At 42.9% G+C, this 21,393-nt stretch overlaps 1 protein-coding gene across 3 annotated transcripts in view; it reads right to left on the bottom strand.

The window, feature by feature from the left end:
• The window catches only part of LOC143988941 (protein FAM228B-like), a 44,225-nt gene extending 22,875 nt beyond the window's left edge, over positions 1 to 21,350 (bottom strand). The window contains exons 1-5 of one of the 3 annotated variants that reach the window (XM_077488879.1): positions 21,246 to 21,350; positions 7,811 to 7,932; positions 3,843 to 3,989; positions 2,707 to 2,784; positions 819 to 1,016 (exon numbers count right to left, since the gene is read on the bottom strand). In XM_077488879.1, the coding sequence (XP_077345005.1) occupies positions 819 to 1,016; positions 2,707 to 2,784; positions 3,843 to 3,989; positions 7,811 to 7,930 (543 nt within the window). In that variant the 5' untranslated portion in view covers positions 7,931 to 7,932; positions 21,246 to 21,350. Of the gene's footprint in view, positions 1 to 818; positions 1,017 to 2,706; positions 2,785 to 3,842; positions 3,990 to 7,091; positions 7,141 to 7,810; positions 7,933 to 21,245 lie in introns of those variants that run through there. The other 2 variants (XM_077488881.1, XM_077488880.1) reach the window with 2 other exon arrangements.
• Between the last annotated feature and the right edge of the window lie 43 nt (positions 21,351 to 21,393).

Here is a 21,393-nt window from a genome sequence, read left to right as displayed (position 1 = left end):
AGACACGAGTAGAGAAGAGCATATTGGCTGCTCTTCTGACAGGGGGGTCTGTGCTGATCAATTATCAGCGCAGCCCCCCCCAGAGGATGCCCACACTGGACCACCAGGACACCACCAGGGATGCCCACCACTAGTCACCACCAGGTATGCCACACAGGGCCACCAGGGATGCCAATCAGTGCCCACAATGGATGTCAATCAGTGCCCACAATGGGCATCCCTGATTGGCAGGCATTATTGTTTGGCACTGATTGGCATCCATCAGTACCATCCATTAATGTACATCAGTGCCCATCTATGCCCACCTGTGCCACCTATGTGTACCCATTAGTGCTCCATATCAGTGCCTGTTTGTGCAGCCCCATCAGTGCCCATTAGTGAAGGAGAAAACTTATTTTACAAAGTTTTGTAACAGGCACACAAAAAAGTTTTTTTTTTTCAAAATTGTCAGTCTTTTTTTATTTGTTTAGCAGAAAATATACCTCCAAAAGAAAGCTCTATTTGTAGGAACAAAATGATAAAAAAAATTTTTGGGTACAGTGTAGCATGACCGCGCAATTGTCATTCAAAGTGCGACAGAGCTGAAAGCTGAAAATTGGTCTGGGCCGGAAGGTGTATAAGTGCCCAGTATTGAAGTGGTTAAGGACAGTTGACGCCACTGTGTACAAGTGACAGGTGAACTTTTGGTAACATTGATCAGAAAACTACAGGCTATTGTACTTTTATTTTATGCCCTTTAAAAATCCACAAGTATGTAATATTTCTGTTTTAACAAATGTAAAGCTGTCAATAGTGACTTTACCTAAGTTGAGACTTACCTTTTTGTTGCAATATTCCAAGTACTGCTCTAGAAGCCATCTCCTCCTCCTCTCTATGTCTTCGCTGGTTTGGCTATCTATGTAGCGCTCTATGGTTTTCTGTAGTGGTTCAGCCACACGTTCCGTCCACCTTTTATGCTGAATCTCCTTCCTGCGCAGATCAGCGCACTCTGCCTGTTTCACATACTTATCCAGACACTAACACACAATACAAAATGTATATAAACTCTAGTCTTTCAGTTTATTTCAATACAAGGAGCAATTAAATCTCTAAATGTGCCCAGTGATAGTCTCCCCTTCTTTCCTCGCAATGCCAGAGGAAGTAATAGACAGTCCCGGTTCTGAGACCCCCAATAAATGATATCTGTGCCCAATCCTTCCTTACATCATAGTGATTAATGGCGCAGCCTGTATGCAGTAGAGCTGGGGTAGGCAACCAGTAGCCCTCCAGCTGTTGTGGAACTACGTTTCCCATGAGGCATTGCAAGGCTGGCAGTTACAATTACTCCCAGAGGCATGATGGGACTTCTGCAACAGCTGGAGGGCCCCAGGTTGCCTACCCCTGTAGTAGAGTGTGGGATTTTGCTATTGCATTGTGGGAGCTGAGCCTTATTTTTTTTTTCTGGTTCAGATCCACTGCACTGTGCTATTTTATTTACTTCAGTACCGCCCCACGCTATCTATCCTGTGGCAGGTCGGCCTTTTAGCGCAAAATCAAATCAAAGTACCCATATGTGATTTCTTTCATTGGGTCAGGGGGCACGCATGTGTGCCCCTGGCGACCCGCTCCCACTGTGTTTGGACACAGAGGAAGCCAATCACCGACCCAGTGTCAACCAGGACCCACCAATCATTCCCGAGGCAGACAGAATGGCAGTCTGTCTATCTAAACAAGGCAGCTTGCCATTCTGTCAGAGGGGAAGATGGAGATCTTGTGTTTCTGCTGAGCAGGAACGCGGATGTCTGTCTTCCTCCAGTCAAAGCATCCCCCCCCCCCACAGTTAGTAAGCACTCCCAGGGAACACACTTAACCCTTTGATCACCCCTGATGTTAACCCCTTCCCTGCCAGTGCAATCTTTTTAGCACTGGTCACAGTATTATTGTCACTGGTCCCCAAAAAGTGTCACTTTGTGTCAGATTTGTCTGCTGCAATGTCCCACTAAAAACGCTGATCGCCGCCATTACTAGTAAAAAAAAATGCCATAAATCTATCCCAAAGTTTGTAGATGGTATAATTTTTGTGCAAACCAATCAATATAAGCTTATTGGGATTTTTTTTTTACCAAAAATATGTAGCAGAATACATATTGGCCTAAATTGATGAAGAAATTAGATTTTTTTATTTTTTTCATTGGATGTGTTTTATAGTAAAAAGTAAAGTATTTTTTTTTTCAAAATTGTCTGCCTTTTTTTTTGTTTATAGTGCAAAAAATAAAAACAGCAGAGGTGGTCAAATACCACCAAAAGAAAGCTCTATTTGTGGGAAAAAAAGATCATCAGTTTTTTTTTGGGGGTACAGCATCACACAATTGAGCAATTGTCAGTTAAAGTAACGCAGTGCTGTATCGGGCAAGAGGTGCAGGACCTATGGTGCCTAGAGGTGCTGTACTACTAAAGGAGTTCAAAGCTCAAGTGGTGTACTTTGGCCTTTTTGCTTAGGTACTAAAGGACCATGTCCCGTCACGGCACATACAGTATGCTAAATAATGTTTGAAGGCATAAATGTAGACTTTGGGGTACAGCTCTATTTATCCTCTATAACCATCTTTTCCCAGCATGCACCACACATTCTGAACTGCCTTTGAATGTTTTGCTCTGTGGTCACATATTGTTTTCTTTAGAAATGGAACTATGCCTTTATTTCCTGCCATTCTAGCTATAAGTTACCTGGTTATAGTGATTTTCTGCATCCAACACACACTGTGTTTTTGCACTGATCTTCTCATTTTCTGCATCCATTATCAACTAAAACAATGGGGGGAAAAAAATCAGTTTGCCAAATGTTTTTTTTTTTAAAAACAGACAGCAGAGGAATTCAATAGCAGAAGACCTGCCGGCTTATTCAGCATAACAGAATCTACAAGGATTATGTTCCATATGCAGTAAATCTGCAAATGCAACCAATCACATCGAAGAAGATTATTTATTTTAACAATCAGGATACATACTGACCAACTCCAGTATAGGTAAAGAAGATTAATTCTGACTTCAGCAGTCTGCCCTATTGCTGCTACAGATACCTTTCCATCTGTTAATCTTATGCTGTGCTGAGGTGGTGAATACCGTTACATGCCCAAAAGTGGAACTCCAGGATTTGCAGCTCTTTAAAAAAAATCTGCTGGCCTATAAGGATTTAATTCCAGCAAGGTGCATGCCACTTCCCATTTTTTTTTTTATTTACTATTTTCATTTTTACTAAGTGCTGGAAGTACAGCTATCAGTATGCTTCCGGCGCTCCAACACCGGATCTTCAGATCTCTCATACAGAAGCTGCAGAGTTGTTTGCAGCTGTTCTGCCCGCCCCTTCTCTACTCCCCTTCTCTCCTCTTAGCCAGTCATGGAAGGCTTTGCATTGTGTGGCTGCTGTGCAGTAGAAGGCATACCGAATTAGTAAATTCACAAAGTTGCATTTTTTTTGGCTTTAACCCCTTATAGGTCAGCAGATTTTTAAAAGTGCTGCAATTCCCGGAGTTCTGTTTTGAATGCCAGTAAAAGTGTTTAAACTTTTTTTTTTTTTTAAATAGTAGGTAGCAATTAGAAACTTGTCAGGTTTCATTGCTGTCTGAGCCTCCATTTAGAAGATGATTCACCCTCTTTATTTGTCCTGGTGACCATTACCATCTCTTCCTAAAGCATTCTCAGTGATGTAAATTAAAATTAGAAAGATACATTGGTAGAGACATGGCTGGTGAACACATTTGTGAAGTCAAGTAGACAGATTATGCTGGTGGAAAGTGTGAAGAGAAGCCTTCAGAAGATTAATCTAATAGGAGTAGAGCTCAGAGCTCCTCATTGTCATATACCTGGACATAAGGCTTGTACGCTAACCAGTCCTCAGTTTTACGAAGGGAAGTGGTAGAGAGGCTTCTGGTTCCAGGACGTGATGGGAAGACTTTCTTGGGCAGGAATGAGCCGTCCTCATTCGGAGATGATTTCCTGAAGGTCACCGCCTGGCAAAGAAAATGCCATTATAACCAGGTAATAAAAATACAGGAATGTATAGCAAACTATTCATCATCATACTGTATAGTAGGAATTCTATTACTGTCTGATTAGTAAGTAAATTAATAAATATGTCCCACAAAAAAAAAATTCTTATTAACTTCATAGTAGTTACATTAAACTTGACTCCTAAATTGTTGAAGGCAATTCAACATTGATCCAAGTGGCTTTCTTAGTTCTAAAGTTTCAGGAACAGACCCCAGTATCAGTGGTGTAACTATAACCATAGAAGCTCACATGGCCCATATGTGGTTTTGGGGTAGGAGATGGTCCCATTAATGGGGTTGTTAGGGACAATAAACTGTTACCCTTCCCATATGGAAAGGCTGACTGAAGTCAGACCTCAGGATTGACAATCACAGATCCCCAGGGATTCTCCTCTGCTAAAACCTTATGGAGCAGCTGAGCTTTTCAGATCTACAAAAACATTTCAAGACGTTTCTTTGCGAGATATAGAGTAATTGTGTGCAAGAGCATTATTTTGCCATGAAATATCATTCCGGTTATTTTTAATATTGTTCCTGCAATTATAACTTTTATCCAAAGCACTGGTTTCTAGTATTCTGGATATGTTGATAGTGTTCCTGCTGCCTGGCCTTGAATTAAGCATACTTTAGGTTAAGATCAATGACTGGTATTATCACAGTTAACACTACCAGCTGCTATTGGGAGAGTTATCCAAATGGAGCCCCACCAAAATTTTGTGATGGGACCACATGATTCATGTTTGTACCCCAACCCAGTATTTATACTCACACAGGCAACCTCTTCCTCTTAATCCAATCATGGTATCCTGAAATTTGCCAAGGAAGATATGGATTGCACAATAATTCACACCTTCACTCATGCAACATCAGGAATTAACACATGCCCCAGATTTTGTGGCCCAATGGTCACTTGATTTTGGAATTAGAACAGGCTGCTGCAGCCTCCAGTCAAGTTCAATTAATATTTACCGTGACACATTTTTTGATGCTCATACTAACTAGATTGAGGTGATCAAGTTGCCTGTGTGGGTATAAATGGGGTGGGGGAAGCCACTCAGATAAATGCAGAAATGTCTTTAACATTACAGAACAAGTCCAATTGAATGTGAATATTACTAGGCAAACCATAACCTGGATAAATCAAATTCTTCAGATAAGTCTAGAGGTCAGTGACTCCCATCTTCACTTTGTTGAAGAGCTATGGCCTTCAAAGAACCTACAACATCCAACAAACTTCTACAAGCATCTATGTCACTACAGGGCACAATAATGATGTAGTGGCCATGAATGGAACCATGGTGCCCAGTAAGGGACAAGGTGTCTGGCAGTTCCAAAAGTGTGTTGGATGCCTGAAGATTCTTTGCTGGCCATAGCTCTTCAAGAAGATAGGAGACACTGTCTGCAGGTCCAGTGAATATTACTGATCTTTTTCCAAGAGAAAGATTAAAAATAAAATAAAAATAATAATAAGTTTCTTTAAGGGAAAGCAACAACCCTATAGCCTATAACGGATAGGAAGAACAAGTTAAAGTACAGTGACATAATACCTGCAAGGATCATTGGAATCAGAAACTACTGTAAACAATTACAGTTCCTTATGAAGGTATGACAAAGGACAATATATAGTTGTACACATACACATACATTGCATTTCAGGACACGTATGGACTTGCAGAGAATTAAGTCAATAATATTCATTGACCTGAAAAGTCATCACCGAAAGAAAATCGTAAGACGCAACTGACCAGCAATGCCGACTTTGTTCCCTCTGACATCAGTCTCATTTTACACAATGGGGACATTAGTCAATTGTGTATCACTGTCACCTGATAGCAGAGTGTCCCAGCTTCTCATGTTCCTCGTTCTGTCTGCTTTGAATATTATATATCTAAGAATAATTACCATGCTGCAACTGCATTTTTCTATTCTACAATATACTATCCAAGGGTCCCATAGACCTTTCATACTGACTTTTACCCATTTTGTAAACCATTATGGTCACATGACTGTTATCTTAATGTAGCACACCTTGTGGGAGCTGCTGACAAATACAGTCCTATCTCCCCCTTACAACACACATAGCCAGGCACACAGCCTTTTTTTTTTTTCATTCTTCCACTGGCTCAGAAAACAGTCCACTGAATATCTTTCTTCCATTCAAACATCACCATCATGAGTAAGACCAAAGAGCTGTCAAAGGACACCAGGGACAAGACTGTAGACCTGCACAAGGCTGGAATGGGGTACAAGACCATCAGCAAGAAGCTTGGTGAGAAGGAGAAAACTGTTGGAGTTATTATTTGCAAATGGAAGAAATACAAAATAACCATCAATCGTGCTTGGTCTGGAGGTCCATGCAAGATTTTGCCTCATGGGGTAAGGGTGATTATGAGAAAAGTGAGGGATCAGCCCAGAACCACACAAGAGGAGCTTGTGAATTATCTCAAGGCAGTTGGGCCCACAGTCATAAAAACAACCATTGGTAACACAATACGTCACCATGGATTGAAATCCTGCAGCGCCCGCAAGGTCCCCCTCCTCAAGAAGGCACATGTACAGGCAGGGTAGATTTGATTTAAATCAAGTTGATTTAAATCAGGGTTTAAATCACTAGTAAAAAGGCTTGATTTAAATCAACTCGATTAAAATCATAACTTTGAAAGAGCAACTATCATCTCTGTCACGCATCGGCTCCTCCTCTGACCCGCTGTTGACTCACCGACAGTCCCATTCACTTTAATGGGACGGCTGGTGATGCAGCAGTGACACAACAAGGTGAGGGACGTGGTGGCAGCAGGTGAGTGGATGCCCGCTAACAGGCGCTGCCATGATGGATCTAAAATGACAGGTGCTCTTTAAATGTAAGGACTTCTTCTTGCTGGTAGTTAGAAGTCTCCAGACCTTAATCCTATAGAAAATGTATTGAGGGAGCTGAAAACTTCAAGTTGCCAAGCAGCAACCAAGAAACCTTAAGGATTTAGAGAAGATCTGTAAAGAAGAGTGAACCAAAATCCCTCCTGAGATGTGTGCAAATCTGGTAATCGACTACAAGAAATGTCTGACCTCTGTGCTTGCCAACAAGGGCTTCTCCATTAAGTACTAAGTCATGTTTTACTTGGGGATCAAATACTATTTTACTCACTAAACTGCAACTCAATTTATAACATTTGTATTGCGTGTTTTTTTCTGGGTGTTTGGTTGATATTCTGTCTCTCTCATTTAAAATACACCTATGATAAAAATGATGGACCCTTTATTTATTTGTAAGTGGGCAAATTTACAAAATCTGCAGAGAATCAAACAATACTTTTCTACACTGTATAAAAAGGGGAGCCATAGTGGCCACACAGGCTGTACTTCAAACATGTCTTTTGTTCATCTTCAATACATGGGGGATGATAGGATTGGTAATTTACACAAGAAAGATACAATTGATTTGTTTATAATCTGCTTACAGCAGGTGACAAGGACACTGCATTCCTGGCAAGACCAACAGGTATTTTCTGTACTTGCTGAAACAAGAAAACAATGCAGCCAATATATCTAAGGACTGGTAAGCAGCAATATATTATGCTTTTGTTCTTGGGTTTAGCTATTCTTTAGCACTCAAAAGTTTGAAGTTTCCCTGTTCCTAGCATTGATTGTCATTATGTGGGAAGACCAGCCTCACCTACTGAAGCCAAGACCTCCATTAGGATTACAGACTGAAAATGATGTTCGTTGCAAGTGTGTATTCTGCCTGAAACCCCTAAAATAATGGAGACAATGTAGTTAACACTGACCTTAGCATGTTCCGGAGCAGGTAGCAGGTCTTTGGGAAGATGTGAGGTCTGCATTGTGATAACACCTTCCTTTAGCATCCCTCTGCATGTCGACATCATCTCACTCCTGGGTGATGTCATCTCTGCAAATGACATAAAATATCCATGAGCTATTTCAGATATATAGAGGGTGAAACTTGGCTACTCCACCTTTCCATCTATCCCATTACATACACAAAGCTCCCTGGCGGGGTATTGGGTACTGCCCCCTGACAGTGAATGTCTTCAATGTCCCTCGTGTCTCCCATAATCTGATGGCAGCTTTTTTGCCTATGGTAGCATTCCCTAGACTTACCAACATTATTTATGGACTTTTGTGTATATGCCCATGCTACCGTAAGTTCTGCACGTTGCCTGCTGATTTTGTATTTATTATTATATGGGATTTATATAGCGTTGTCAGTTTACACAGTGCTTAACAACTTGAGGGCAGACAATACAATTACAATACAATTAATACAATAGGAATTAGAGGATCCTGCTTGTTAGAGCTTCCAATCAAAGCGGGAGGGTCAAGAGATACAAAAAGTAATAACTGTGGGGGATGATCTGATGGAGAAAATAAATGTACAGTTGTTAGGTGGAGGTAGGTCAGGCTTCTCTGAAGAGATTCGTTTTCAGGGATCATCTGAAAGTGGACAAAGTAGGAGATAGACTGATTGGGGTAGAGAATTCCAGAGGATGGGAGAGGCTCGGGAGAGGTCCTGGAGGTGACCATGGGATGAGATTTATTTTGCTGATTTTGATGGGCTGACTTATGTGCTTCTTGTATTTAATGTTGCTATAAATAAATGTTTTATTTTTATTTTTTTAAATGAAAGCTTAGGGCTGCCAGACTAGTAAAAGCTGAATACAGATTGGTAATTGCTCTTTGACTATGTTATACAATAAGCCCACTTTTATCAACATTTAACGTCACACCAAACAAAAACCTTATTCTCCCCAAATTGTCCCTACCCACCTGCTACTTAACTGCCCTAATATTCATTTTTCATGACATTCTTTTTTACTGTGTATTTCTGTCCCCTATATACAGTGGGACCATGGAAAACAAACGCAGTCACCTAATAGCAAGTCAGATCACAACAACATAAAAAAAATTCAACATTAAGGCTCTGGAGCCAGGGGCACCGACAGGAGACCCGAGAAGAGGAGGATCAGGGCTGCTCTGTGCAAAACCATTACATGGAGCAGGCAAATAGAACATGTTTGTTATTTTAATAGAAAAAAAAACTTGACTTTATATAATTTTATGAATGCTTTAAAGCAGAACTTCACCCTAAAAGGTATGCTCCACTTTATGTCTTCCTCATTAACATTTTTGGCAGCTACCCGCTTCCACTTCTGCTGGAATTTCCTAGGCGATTCCACAAGAAGTTCTACCATGCCCGCGACCTCTTGGGATGCATCACAGGTCACATGGGGCTGTGGGACATACTCACAAAGGTGAAGCATGGCTCACACATGTGCAGTGGAAAGCCAGTTGTGGAGCTGCAAGGACTCACAGCTGGCTGTGACAGCAACTAGCCGTTGCTGGGGACCTGAAGACCAGTGAAGAACTGGCCTGGGTGAAGATGGTGCTGGATCCCTGGAGTGTCCTTATAAACATCCTATAACTACCCATATCCCTCAAGTTATAACCGCCCCTATGCCTCACGTGCAAAGGAGGCTTACCAGAATTGAATGACCTCTTATAAAGGGTCCTTTATTAAAAGTCAGCAGACAACTCAAGGTCCTCTTTAAGGTATAACTAAAGGCAAACTTTTTTTCTTAGTTTTGGATAGAGTGGAGAGGGATTAGAACACCTGTCAGGTTTTTATTTCTGTCTGTGCCACTGTTAGGGAGATTCACCCTATACGTTCTGGTGACCCTTATCACCAAAAGTGAAAGAAAATCACGACTTTTAGGGTGTCACCAAGACAGGAATAGAGGAAATCTTCCAGTAAGGTCACTAATTCTGGTAACAACCAGGGATTCCTTCACTTTGGAGGGATTTTTTCTCACTTCCCATTCGCCTATGAGGCAGGAAGTGAAGGGAGATCTCCCGAATAGGACACAGATGGCAAAAAACCTGATAGGGGTTCTAACCCTCCCTTACTCTATACAAAATGAAAAATAAAGCTTTGCCTTTGACTCTACTTTAAAGCGGAACTCCAGGTAAGTATCTAAATACAGAAATTAAATACATATAATGGATTTGTTTACCTGCTAAATGATTTGAATTATGTAAAACAAGAAGTCATCTACTCTACCACTCTTTTGATTGTCCCAAACTGATAAGTCTGCTTGCTGAGACAGCTTCATACATGTAGATGAGACAATCACAACACATTTACACAATCGGAAAAGTTTGTTGGACCTGGAGATGACACTTCTACTATAAAGTCAGTTGACTAAATTGGAATTTGCTCTGATCTAAGTCTGGTGATGTCTCGAGATGTAAAACTCCGGAAATTTTAAAGCTCGGAAAAACCTGTTTTTTTGGGGGGAAAAATTTAAATTTTCAGAAAAATTTTAAAAAATGCTACATTAGCACTTTTTTGTCTTTTTAAGATTGAAAGCCATTCTGTTACTTAGGAACATAAAATATGACTATGGACAATTTGACTTGGCATAAAATTATCACAACTAGCATATTAAAAATATAGTGTAGCCAAACAATTATTACAAACAGAATTTACTTTTTTATAATATTTATTTGTAACAAAGGAAGCAACAATCTCCTGAACTGCTTACTAGTTTATTTGGAACAGCCAAAAAAGCTTCCACAAAAACAATTTTCAAAACCAAAAGTAACAATTTTTCATATTTCCCCTCCACAGTATTAAATAAAAATAAAAACCCATTCTCATAAAAAGAATTGAAGATGGAGGAAGTGTTAAGAAGAGATTGGGACTAAGTTTCAATGGACATTTAATCAGAATCATTTCCTGAGCTGAAATGGTCAGTATCCGTCTCTGCTTCTCCAGCTACTCTTTCTTGTCCATCATCACAATTACGAACTTCTAAAGACTTAAGGTTTGACCGGATCGAAACAAGCTTGTCTACCCTTTCACATGTCAGTTTATTTCTTGACTTAGTGTGAGTGTTTCCAAACATAGACCAGATTCTTTCACATGCTTTTTTAATTAATTATATACTTTCAGGTCCTTTTTGTTGCTCTGTATTTTCTTCCAATGCTTTTGAGGCCTAGTGAAGAGGACAGAACAAACCAAACACACCCACTACACCCATTACAATAGCAGCACAGCACCTCCTAAAGGAAGAAATGCATACTGTTCTTGCATTGGAGGGTTCAGTTTGTTACCTAGGACTTGCTTGACCTCACTCAGTGCACAGAAATTAGAATAATCTGATATCATACATTTTTTTTTAGAAATTATTTGGAAAATATTTGAACACCCTGTATATTTTATTCACCATGTTAAAATAAAATATTCCACAATTTTTTTTTCTTTTTAAAATTTTTCACATTTTTGGGAAAAAAACAAAAAAGCCTTCAGGAAAAAAATGTTTTTTTTTCCCGAATTTTTCCCTTTTTTTTCCGGGCCTTCACATCTCTAGTGATGTCTAGCAGTTCTTCTCCCTCCTATACAGGCCTAGAAATGTGTCCTTCTCAGATCTACGATCTGCAGATAATGCATGGATCGTAGCCATAGTTTCCGGGAACGTTCTTAGTTTGGTCCTCTGTGATAAAGATGGTATGTGGTGGCTCCCTTATTTCTTCTGGCTGGTCAATTATTGGGGACTGGCAGAGGTCTACACCTTGGATACAAATTGAAACTCTTAAGGTTTGACCTCATATTTTGGTAAATCTGAAGACAAAAATCTGCAGAAAATCTAATAGTGTGCATGGGGCCTTACTGACTTCAATACAAGATCACGTCCCATTGACTTCAATGCAAAACCACTCCCATTGACCTCCATGCAAAAACACCTCCCATTGACTTAAATTAAAAAATTCCGTCAATAGCAATCCGATGTGAACACTTATCTCCACATGCCACTCTACTCCATCAGTTGCGAGTCCGGAAAGCACCGCTACAAACTCACCCAGGACCTTTTTCTTAATGATTTTTAAAGCACGATGCGTGCACATCGCATCTGCGTGAACCACCTCAACAGGAACTCATAATATCTAGCCTGTTGTGCAAATCTGTGAGTTTGAAATCGCATATGTGTGAACCAGGGTGGCTTCATTCATTCACACCTGGGTATTTTGAGATCACAGCAGAAAAATCTGAGAGAACAGGGTTTGGGACTTTACATGAAACATACAGCCAGGGAGACATCTCAGCATATTACTGCGGTAGTGCTTGGTAAATAAACCAACAATAGTGAACACATTTCTAAACACAATGACCTAATAACTAATCATTGTAAAATAGAAACATTTTATTCCTCAACATAGTACGTACTGGCATAATAACATAATCGCATAGTAACACAATGGTAACATAGTAAAAACACATCCGACTGATTGCTGTGTATTTCCATAATAAAACATACTATAAATTGGTATGATCCCAATGTGGACATATTACTGGTAACAGTCATAAGCAATATAGCAAGGGGGGAGCATCTAATAACTCGATGCGTTTCATGGCTACAATGCCACTCTTCAGGAGCAGATGCAGAAGAGATAGTTATGAAATGTTAAAGGAAATATTAAATTAGGCAGTCCTATAGAGAAATAGTTAATATAGAGGAATGAATCTCTCACTCGCACTTGCAAAACATTCTGAGCATGGGCATGGCTAAAGAGAACTGGGGGTTGGGCGGTGATCCCCACCACATCGATAGAATGATCGCTGACAAAGGACAGTCCAGGGACGATTCCCCATTGATAAGAAAACGTAGTCTGAGTCACACAGAGCATAACCAATCTATAGGAAATGATAAAATTGGGTAAAAAAAAAAGCACAGCAGAATCACTTTTAATTCTGCCTGTGACCGCAAAACACAGGTTCAGGTGCCATGATTTTCAACGGCACCTAAAACCTGGTGTGGTTTTGCTGTGATTGCCGCACAGCAAATTACATCTCTTAATTCCAAAATGCCCAGGTGTGGACGGGGCCTAACAGAGCAGAGTTTCCCTCTATAATCCTGACGTACCTGCATTATGTCAGTGTTTTTAGCTAGCGGCTCTGCTGTAAGTAACAAATTACTTGCCTTGCCCTGGATGCTGAAAACCCAAGCTACGCTAAATAAAAACTGTCTCCTAAATTTTTTAGCTTGCTCCAAGATTCAAAGCAATTTTGTTAAGCTCTGCAGTAATGGACCAGAATAGCAGGGTCAGTTAAAGGGCTGAAGTATCCTTTTGTAGGATAAGTGCTACAAATATCTGATCTTCACAGAAAGAGTGATTGCTTTCCCAAACAAGAAAAAAATGCAGCAGACTTTGTGGGTTTTGGCAACCTATGAACTGCCTCTGCCACATCATGGGACATGGTGAGAGCAGGAAAATTTCCAATGGAGGGAATGTCTTAGGCTGGGTTCACATATGTGGGAATTAGATGTGGGTTTCCCCACATCGAATTCGCATTACAGGAGATTGTGACCGGCTCTCAATGGAACCGGTTCACACAGGTGTGGGTGGTCGCGGAGCGTATTGCAAAAAAGGTCATGTGCATGTTTGGGGGCAGATCAAGTGTGAATTCAGGCAAAAATTCTGACCTGAATCGGTGAACAGACATGCACCAGACCCCAGGCACGAACCTGCGGCTGGAAATATGTGAACCCAGCCTTAAGCAATCAGGGACTTCTGACATCTATGATATGTGGGTAATAGACATTAGACTGCAATCAAACGACTCACCACAATCCAGCTAGCAAAGGATTGTTTTTTGTGATGGACCCCCCCATACTCAAGAAGAGTATGTCAGCCATATAAGCTTTACGTGTCGGGAACCAGCACAACCCAAGACCCCTTATCCCACCTAGTCACTTGTCGAGACATTAGTGTAGCGTGAGGAAGCATAACAGTGTTTATTCAAACACAGGTACAAAGAGAATACACTCAGGGAACAATCCCCCCTCTTTCCATAATGACACAGAGCGGGATAAAACTGAACTCCTTCAGTAACATGAGACACAGGTATTCAAACATTTCAACAGTAGACCATCTTTGGGAGGGGCTGCTGGAGAAACCCCCCCCCCCCTCCCTTCCCTGTAGCATCTGATCCACATCCACATCCACATCTACATCCCATAATACCAAGCTTGACAAATTTGCTTAGAATCTAGGCGCTAGCTACAAAAGTTAGGAGCTAGGTTTTTTTTCCAGCAAGCCGAATGGCTGGCTTGTGTCGGATCGGCTGCCAAATACACGGGCCGAATGGCAGCCAGTTTTTATTGAACTGACCGATGTTGCCCGGCATTCAGGCCATGTGTACAAGGCTTGATGGTGTGATAGGCAGCAGCTCACTTGGGAAGGACCATGCAAGAAAGCAGGGGCGATAAGAGATTGAGTAACTCCTGCCACTCTAGTCCCCTTGCACATGGGCACCTCTGCTAAGTGGAATCCGCCTGCTCAGCTGAGATTTCTCCACTAATCCCCACTGAGCAGCCAGGTGATAGGTTCTGGTTGTTCTATGCAGAGCGAACACAGACACAATACTGTTTTCCTCTAAGGGGAGATCAGATGGAAACGGACCACCTGTCCATTTTCATCTGATGCCATCCGGACAGATGGAAAATAGGACCACCAGCCATCTGTTTTCAGCAGACAAGATCGGATAGCAGCAGGTGGCAGCGGACATATAAAGGAGCCTGGAGGGTCCGGTCGGGTCTGCCTGAAAAACTGACAGCGGACCTGATCGGACAGCCTTAGTGAAAGGGACCTTTGGCTGTAGAATGACAAGGAGAGAATGAAAAATAAAAAATTTATATAAATAATAAAAATAATAAAAAACTGTTTCCATCTTTGTGGTATAAATGGAACTGAGGCCGTTCCAACCAGCTGTCCTACAATCCTGGTCCACTCACCTTTAAGATCAGGGCCCCAGATGAAGCTCACAACACCTTCAACCCCTTCTCCTCTTGGGTCAGTGACTGCTTGTTGCAGCCCCGGCCACCACAAGAGGGTTGCAGTTCCCTGATGTAAGCATCTCGCTCCAGCAGGCCACAAAACTACGGGCTTGATTACCAGCCAGCGCACCCACGTGTGGGGGCCGCATGGGGACAAGACACCTGCCGCAGTGTAGGCCAGGCTGCTATTTCTAGTCGCCAATTCGACCTGGCGCTTGGGGTTTGTTGAGCCCTGCCATAATAGGTTGCACCCAAGGCAGACAGAAACAATAGAACAATGGGAGACAGTCACACCTCAAACAATCTAGTAAATAGTCCACAACAGTTTATGAGACCAAGCTCATACAATATTCCAGCAGTCGGAAAGGTGAAATTAATTTATCTTTATATATTTCTTAAAGGATATCGTTCAGAAATATTACTGTCCAAAGTGAAAAGGCCCCTTCGTTCTTTCAACACAAACCAACCACACATATAGAACCCTGGATAACGGATAAAAGGAAATGCTGAGTCCGGTGTGGTTGTACTGTGAGTCTGGTTAGTGAAGAGCTGACTGGGGTTCTCGGTCACCCTGTGCCCCTGATAGACACAGGGTAAGTTACACATAGGAGGGGCCGGGGGAGCTGGACAAGGAGTTTCCAGAGCTCTATAAAGTAAGCTGGGTTCCACAAGCCCCCCCACCCAAAGTTACTCCCAATTTTGGAGAATTATGATTTTTTTCTACAGCTTACCTGTAAAATCTTTTTCTTGGAGTACATCACAGGACACAGAGCAGCCATAATAACTAACTGGATTATACTCCACCTATAGGTGAATGGACACTGACAAACCAAAAAGGCAGGAATCTTCCCTTATATAACCCCTCCTACACATGAAGTACCTCAGTTATATAGAAAGCAATAAACTTCCCAGACAAGATGGGAGGGATCTCTATGTCCCATGATGTACTCCAAGAAAAAGATTTTACAGGTACTTCATCAAGAGAATTAAATAATTTCTCCTCTGCAACTCCGACACCCTCCTGGCTGACGCCACTGCCACCAAGAAAACAAATTTTCTTGTCAAGAGGACCAAAGGAATCTGCTGGATAGGCTCAAAAGGCTGCCTCTGTAAAACACCCAGGACTAAATTTAAATCCCAAGGGCACAGAGGCTGCCTGACCTGTGGAAGCACACGAATCATCCCCTGTACAAACATTCGTACTAAGGAGTGAGAAGCAATAGGCCTCTGAAAAAAGATTGCTAAGGCCGAAATATGACCCTTAATTGTACTTAAAGCCAGATTCATATCCACCCCTTTTTTGCAAAAAAGCCAAAACTCTCCTGATGACATATCTGCAGGGGTGCCACCTCCTGAACTCACACCAGGCAATATAGGATCTCCAGACTCTATAGTAGATACTTCTAGAGACTGGCTTTCTAGCATTCAACATGGTAGACAATACTGACCCAGAAAAGCCCCGCTCCCTTAAAATCCTGGTTTCAACAGCCAAACCATTAAATTTAGAGACCGTAAAGCAGGGTGGAATATTGGATCCTGTGAGAGCAGATCCAGATGGAGTGGAAGAACCCAGGGGTTTCCCACCGCCTGTCTTACAATCTGTGTGTACCAAGTCCTTCTGGGCCAGGCTGAAGCTACTAAGATCACTGGCTTTCTCTCTTCCCGGATCCTGCGTAGTAGCCTTGGCAACAGCCGGATTGAAGGGAAGGCATATATCAATGAAAACTGATCCCATGGGATTATCAAGGCATCTCCTCCTAATGAAAGTGGGTCCCTGGTTCTGGACACAAAACTGTCTAGTTTCCTGTTGAACCTGGACGCCAGTAGGTCTACATTCGGAACCCCCCCCCCCCCCCATCAGTGGCAGATCGATGCAAAGATCTTGGGATTTAGGGACCACTCCCCTGGAAATATTTGCTTGCGACTCAGAAAGTCCTCCTGCCAATTTTCCACTCCCGGAATAAACACTGCTGATAGGGATGGAACTAATCTTTATACCCAAGTCAGCATGCAATCCACTTCCTTCTGGGCTGTCTGGCTCCTGGTGCCTCCCTGGTGATTGATGTATGACACAGGCGTGGCATTGTCCGACTGGACCCTCACAGGACATCCCTGTAGTAAAATGTTGATGGGCAAGCTCCTCTCCCTCCAGGACCACCCTCCCTGGACAGTGGCCTATTCTAGGACTGTCCCCCATCCAGAAAGACTGGTGACTGTCATCACCACCCTCCAGGCCACAGGTAAAAAGAACTTTCCCTTTACCAGATTCATGGTTATCATCCACCAACTGAGACTCTGACGCACCTTCAGCCGAAGAGACATGTGCCAGTCCAGAGTCTGCACAGTCTTGTTCCAGACAGACAGAATGTTGTTCTGAAGTGGTCTGGAACTGTGCATAAGGGACTGCTTTGAAATAAAGATACCATTTTCCCCAGTAGCCTCATACACAGGTGAATAGAGGGATATCTTTTCCCTTTTATGACCTGGATGAGGTTTTTCAATTACTCTGATCTTCTCTGGAGGCAAAAATACCTTTGCCTTGATCATGTCTAGTATTAGCCCCAGATACACTAGGAGCTAAACCGGCTAGCAGGGACATTTTTTACCAGTTCAGAATCCAACCCAGTAGCTCCAAGAATTGAACCGCCCAGGCTACATTCCTCCTCAGGTCTGGAATCGTTTAATCTATCAATAGTAGATTGTCCAGGTACCCTGCAACCAATATTCCCTGTGAGATCTTAGAACTGCCAATACCTTCATGAATACCTGAGGTGCCATGGCTAACCCAAAGGGCAGTACCACAAACTGAAAATGATGGTCGCCCACTGCAAATTGCATAAACTTTTGATGGAACCTACAGATTGGCACATGTAGGTACGCGTTCTTGATGCCTATGGACGCCAAGAATTCCTCTCCGTACAAGGAGGCAACGACTGAACGAAATGACTCCATCCGGAAAGAACGAATGACTAGAAACTGATTTAGAGCCTTGAGGTCCAGGATAGGCCTTACATCTCCATTTGGCTTTGGGAGTATGAAAAGATTTGAGTAAAAACCCTTGAATCTCTCATTGACTGGAACCTCTGAAGTCATAAGGAGGGCTTGGGACTGACTTTAGGGGGTCTCTGGGCCCAGGGCTTTTTCTGACCCTGGCCTTGAGGCTTTCCCCTAGACCCAGACAGCTGAGGCCGTCGATACTGCCTGAAATTAGAAGTGCTGGGTACTGAAGCACTAGACACCTTATAGAAACGTTGTCTGCTCCTCTTCTTAACTGGTAGAAGCGCACTCTTACCCCCTGAAATAGTCTCGATATGCTTATCCAGGCCTGACCTTCTTCTCTGTCATTTACTGCCACTTCTTCCACCTCTTCTGCCCAATCCTGTTCCAATGCAGGTGGGCGCTCAGGTGAAGGGGCTCTATCCCGTTTCGTTCCACTATGGGAAACTGAAGCAATCATACCTGCTATTTTTCCCTCCAGCCCAGCTAAAGCTGATGCTAAGTCGTCCTTTGTGAGGTAGGTTGAGCAGAAGCATTAGCTGTTGCTACAATGCCTCACAACTGTAATGGCTCAGACTGGCCAGTTACCTCAGGTCTTTTAGGAGAGTTAAACACAGCAGATGTGAGGCTAGCATCCTCCAATACCGATGGTGGTGCATTTGCACCCCTTCCTGCTGTGCTCTTCCGGTATGACATGCCTGAGACAAAAACTTGAGGTAATAAAAAACCCCACTTTATGCAATTCAATCGCCCTGCAAATACTACACTCAGGCCGCGTACACACGCGCGGACTGTTCGCCCAACTTTGTCCGTCCAACAGTTTGAGCGAACAGTCCGCTCAAACTTAGCATGGACGGACATGGCCACACACGACGGACGAACAGTTTGCTGAAACCGTGCGCGATGACGTTTCGGCACGCACGACGGATCGAAAATTTCGACGTCCAATACACTGCAATGCAACCTTCCGACGTGGAAATCCTTTCTGAGCATGCGCGAGACTTAGTTGGCCGAACAAGCCTACACACGAGCGAACAGTCCGCTGAAACCTTGTTTCAGCGGACAGTTTTTCGGAATTTCCGTAAGACCTTGTTCGTCCAACTGTCCGCTGAAACTGTCCGCTGAAGCCCCACACACGAGCGGACTGTCCGCCCAAACACTGTTCAGCGGACAAGGTTGGGCGAACAGTCCGCCCGTGTGTACGCGGCCTCAGTCCTTGCAGTACACAGCTCTTACAGGACCTGTGGTGCCCTGGTCCATCCACACACAGTGACTCACTCACATGCCCAGCTGATGTCCTTTCCAACCTGCTTACAGAAGCCTAGTGCTGCAACAGATCCTAATATGTGGACAGAAAAAATATGACACCTGGTCCCATAAGGGCAGACAGGACCCCAGATGGCATCAGGGTGGCCCCGTAATTCTCTTTAAATAGACAGGACCCAACATGATGTCACAGTGACCCCACACTTCAATAAGTACAATCAGGACCCCAGATGATATCACAGTGACCCTGCACTTCTATAAGTACAGACAGGACCCCTGGCTGGTGTCACACTGACCCCACACTTCTATGAGTACAGACATGACCCCGGCTTGTGTTACAGTGACCCCACTCTCGATAAGAACAGACAGGACCCTGGCTGGTGTCACAGTGATCCCAATTTTCTATTAGAAACAGACAGGACCTCGGATGGTGTCACAGTGACCCCATACTTCTATAAGCACAAACAAGACCCTGTCTGGGGTCACAGTGACCCCAATTTTCTATTAGAACAGAAAGGACCTTGGATGGTGTCACAGTGACCTCACACTTCTATAAGAACAGACAGGACCCCGGATGCTGTCTCAAAAACTTTGGATGGTGTCACAGTGACCCCACTCTTCTATAAGAACAGATGGGTCTCCAGATAGTGTCACAGTGACCCCAGTCTTCATAATTAACACACAGAGTACATGGGACAAGACTAAGTAACGCACAGAATTCAGGGGTCAGGCGTAAGTAGCACATATAGATCAGGGGTCTGGAATAAGTAGCACATAAATATCAGAGGGCAGGAATAAGTAGAGCATAACGATCAGTGGTCCGGTATAAGTAGCACATATAGATCAGGGGTCTGGAATAAGTAGAGCATAAAAATCAGGGGTCTGGTATAAGTAGCACATAGGAATTGGAGGGCAGGAATAAGTAGGACATAGGAATTGGAGGGCAGGAATAAGTAGGACATAGGAATTGGAGGGCAGGAATAAGTAGCACATAGGAATTGGAGGGCAGGAATAAGTAGCACATAGGAATTGGAGGGCAGGAATAAGTAGCACATAGGGATCAGGGTCTGGAATAACTAGAGCATAAAGATCAGTGGTCCGGTATAAGTAGCACATAAAGATCAGTGGTCCGGTATAATTAGCACATAAAGATCAGTGGTCCGGTATAAGTAGCACATAAAGATCAGTGGTCCGGTATAAGTAGCACATAGAGATCAGAGGGCAGGAATAAGTAGCACATAGGAATAGGGGTCTGGAATAACTAGAGCATAAAGATCAGTGGTCGGTATAAGTAGCACATAGGGATCGGGGTCTCGAATAACTAGAGCATAAAAATCAGGGGTCCGGTATAAGTAGTACATAAAGATCAGAGGGCAGGTATAAGTAGTACATATGGATCGGGATCTGGAAGAAGTTGCACATAGGGATCGGGATCGGGGGTCCACATTAAGTAGCACATAGATATCAGGGGTCCAGAATAAGTACCACATGGAATTAAAGGGTCAGTAGTAAGTAAAACACAGAGTGCAAGGGCCAGGATGTTTTTTTTGTTTTTTATAGAGCAAAAGAGGTTATTATAACCCCAGTCACTGGTTTTGCCACCTGTGTCCCATTGGAGAGATATCCCTTCACTTCCTGTCCTATACTCAAAACAGGAAGTGAGAGGAAAACCTTGGTTGTCACCAGAACTAGTGTCCCCATTGGAAGATTTTCCCTCTATTCCTATTCTGGTGACAACCTAAAATGTGACATTTACTTTGACTTTTACTCTCAGCAGGACAAATATGGTGTGTCTCCCTTATGGGGACACAGACAGCAATAAAAACCTGGCAGGTGTTCCCTCCATACTCTATCCAAAATTTTAAAAAAATGTCTTTGTTCCACTTCCAATCTCCAGATCAGCTGGTGATGTAGAGTGTATATGTAATGAGCAGTGCTGAGCTCTGCTATGAAGCCCCCTACACACAATATGCATTGACTTCCCTTCCCTCCTATAGGACTATTCATCTGATAAGATAGAAATACAGATCCGCACTCTATGTTCTGTACAGATCCCGAATATACAATGTCCTCCTATCATTATAATGGGGACAGCTCCTCTCACCTCTCACCGCTCTGTGTCCATCCAACACTGACCAATGTCACTTCACACAGTCAGGGCGGGACCACTTCATTCCAGGAACCTTATTTGCTGCCCAGGCTCATTACAACTCCGCCCATATTCAAAGTCAGCCGCCTGATAGGCTGAAACA

Source organism: Lithobates pipiens, unplaced genomic scaffold (assembly GCF_037356315.1).
Source record: "Lithobates pipiens isolate NorthernLeopardFrog02 unplaced genomic scaffold, aLitPip1_a1.2 Scaffold_18, whole genome shotgun sequence".
In the NCBI taxonomy this organism is placed as follows: domain Eukaryota; kingdom Metazoa; phylum Chordata; class Amphibia; order Anura; family Ranidae; genus Lithobates; species Lithobates pipiens.
Note: the sequence above shows the minus strand (reverse complement) of the source record. Positions and strands in the feature narration are given on the sequence as shown.